Source organism: Scyliorhinus canicula, chromosome 5 (genome assembly GCF_902713615.1).
Source record: "Scyliorhinus canicula chromosome 5, sScyCan1.1, whole genome shotgun sequence".
In the NCBI taxonomy this organism is placed as follows: domain Eukaryota; kingdom Metazoa; phylum Chordata; class Chondrichthyes; order Carcharhiniformes; family Scyliorhinidae; genus Scyliorhinus; species Scyliorhinus canicula.
In genome coordinates this window covers 81,151,840-81,154,363 of record NC_052150.1, presented here as the reverse complement: position 1 = coordinate 81,154,363, position 2,524 = coordinate 81,151,840, and the positions used below count along the sequence as shown (strand labels likewise).

General features: G+C 44.8%; 1 protein-coding gene across 4 annotated transcripts; it reads right to left on the bottom strand.

Annotated features, from left to right (window-relative positions):
• Nucleotides 1-529: 529 nt before the first annotated feature.
• LOC119966087 (proline-rich protein 15-like) lies at nt 530-1,906 on the bottom strand. 4 transcript variants are annotated; one of them, XM_038797284.1, is made up of 2 exons: nt 1,535-1,906; nt 530-1,389 (listed from the first exon to the last, which is right to left on the bottom strand). In XM_038797284.1, the coding sequence occupies exon 2, from the start codon at nt 1,356-1,358 to the stop codon at nt 1,026-1,028; it is 333 nt and encodes a 110-aa protein (XP_038653212.1). In that variant the 5' UTR covers nt 1,359-1,389; nt 1,535-1,906; the 3' UTR covers nt 530-1,025. The 4 variants fall into 4 exon arrangements, with proteins under 4 accessions (XP_038653212.1, XP_038653211.1, XP_038653209.1 ...); XM_038797283.1 differs by having other exon boundaries at nt 530-1,386; nt 1,535-1,905; XM_038797281.1 differs by having other exon boundaries at nt 1,588-1,902.
• Between the last annotated feature and the right edge of the window lie 618 nt (nt 1,907-2,524).

Genomic DNA, 2,524 nt, shown 5'->3' with positions numbered 1-2,524 from the left:
ATGTGCATGTACGTTGAAAAAGTTCTCCGTGTCTAATAGCAGTCGGAGGTACATTCACTAAACTTCCCGAGCTCACTTGAACTGTGAACCTGTGTCAGGTGCACTGAGCGATAGAGACAGGCCAGCTTTCATCAGACTTTCCTACCAGCCGCCAACATCGGTGAAAAGTATATTTATAGTAAAAGAACTACAGCACCTCGTTCAAACCAGCAACGTACGAATAATGATCCCCAATTGCTGGCTTTATCCACTGGGAGTAGAATGATTTCCCCAAGAAAATAGTGGTCGCGATTGATCCAAGAAAATGCTTACTAATTTTGTGGCAAAACTCCAGAAGCACCATCTTCTAAAGAAAAGGTTCAACGTGTTGGATTATTGGGCGTGTTGCGTTTCGATCTGTGGCTATATTTTAGCAAATGATTAACTTTTACAATGGCCCAAGAGAAGGGAGAAAAGCACCTTTCTGTGAACCTTTCAGGAGGGAGAAAAACAATTGTTTCCAGCAAGTATGAAACAGTACAGCTCTGAATCGTCTTGAAAATATTTTATTTAAAAAATTAATCCCTTTAAATCTCAAATATAAACAATTGCTTTGGTTGGGAGCTGACGGTCTTCGAGCTTAATAACAGCTATTGAAAAAATATATTTGCTAAAGGTAGCGTTCTCGATATTAACTAATAACTTGAATCATTTACCCCCCCCCCCCCCCCTCAAAAAAAGGTTCTGAAACAGAACAAGCGTTTCTTAATAATTCTCACCCGCAGAGAATTTCACTGCCCGTCTCTGCACCTGACAGGGGAAGAATTTCGGAATCGTATAATCAATCTACACCAGTAGGTGTCCGCATTACAACAAATAAATATTTAACATATAATTCATGAAATATTCAAGGTAATATAAATTGACACTTTAATTTCAGCTTTTATCACTAGCAAATTAAGGGCTGTAAGGTCTCCCATTAGAGTTCATTCACCAGTCTTTAAATTCGTCGCATGGCCGGCGTCTTTAGAAATTATATTTTTGCATTAGTTTTCATCGTTTGTATTTCCATTCGCGTTGCCTTCAAAAAACTTGGTGCTCTCCGGTAAAGTGGCCCTGACTCTGCGCTTCTCCTTGAAACGTCCGGAGCGCGAGATTTTCAGGTTCCTGCGTGTGCTTTTCTCGTTGAAGCCTTTTTCTAATTTGGGGTCCACGTAATCTTTATCGTCCATGAAATTGGGATGTTTGTTTTCCTGAGCGGCCGTTTTGTCCGTGGACGACTGCACATTCTCCAGCCCTGCTCCCTTGTCCGTCAGTTCCTTCGGCTTCTTCTTCATGGTCATCGACTTCCACCAACTGGTCTTCCCACCGTCAGCCATTTCCCGGCCACTTCTTCACACCCTTGACCTGCTTTAAAACACGGAGAGTATCATTTGGAGGACGAAAGATTGCTGCCTGCACTGACGGGACCAATAATTTCACTTTTTTAATTTTTAAAAAAATCTCGTGGCAGGAAACATTAAACAGCACAAAACATAAAAGAAAACAATGCCACCTCCAACTTTTTGATGAAGAGTTCCACATCACCATTCCTGTTCGCTGGCTCACCTGTTCGCCTCTCCCAAGCTTTGACTTGATCTGCAGTAGAATTGTTTTTTTCTCCCCACGAATTCAAATGATCAAATCGCCTTTTTTGTTTGTGGTTAACTCCGCGCGGCTGTTAGTCCATGTCTGCTGTGTGTCCACGCATTTTGCCCCAGTGGTTTATGATCCGAGTGCCGATTCTTGATAAGGTAAAACTTGTTGTTTCGCCCTGCGCGGCGCCCGCAGCCTGTCGATGTGAAATGCGCCTGTCTCTCAGGGATGTGGGATGTGACCTGTTCCCTCCCTCTCCCACCCGGGGGGCGCTGCTTCCCTTCCTCAGGCTGCAAACCTGCCCCAGGTAAAGAGAGCAGCGCGCGGCCCGCGTCGCCTCCCCATTGGTGCTTTACCGCGAGGGAGGGGAGTGGGAACACTCTCCCTGTCAATCAGACCGGCCACGTGCCTCTCAGGTGCGCTCCAAGTCCCGGCTCCGGCTTGGCAGCAGAGGCTGTACCTGGACCGCGCGCCGCCGCGAGGCGTCCAAACTCCACGCAACACATTCAACTTCGCCTTTGCTGGTCATGCACCACCCCAGGAGTAAATTACATTTCCGATTACATTCACTGATCTTTAGAACGAGGAAAGTCAATCCAGTGAAAGCCTGAAAAAAGGTGGCTTCACTGAGGACAGAGACATCGCTGTTGTATTGCGGCGAATGGATTTCCGTCCGTCTCGAAGCGAACTCCCTGGGTTAAGGAAGGTGACATTCAAAACTTCGACATGTTGAATGCGCGCAATGTCTATCAAACTTACCTTCGTGCTTTGTATTTTTTTCCAGAATGTATTCTTAATGTTGTACGTTAAACTTTACACAGAGTCGACTAAATACATGGTTCAAAACTTTGGATATTAAATACTCTGTAGTTTCGCGCAATAAAACCGATTGTAAACTAATACAAATAAA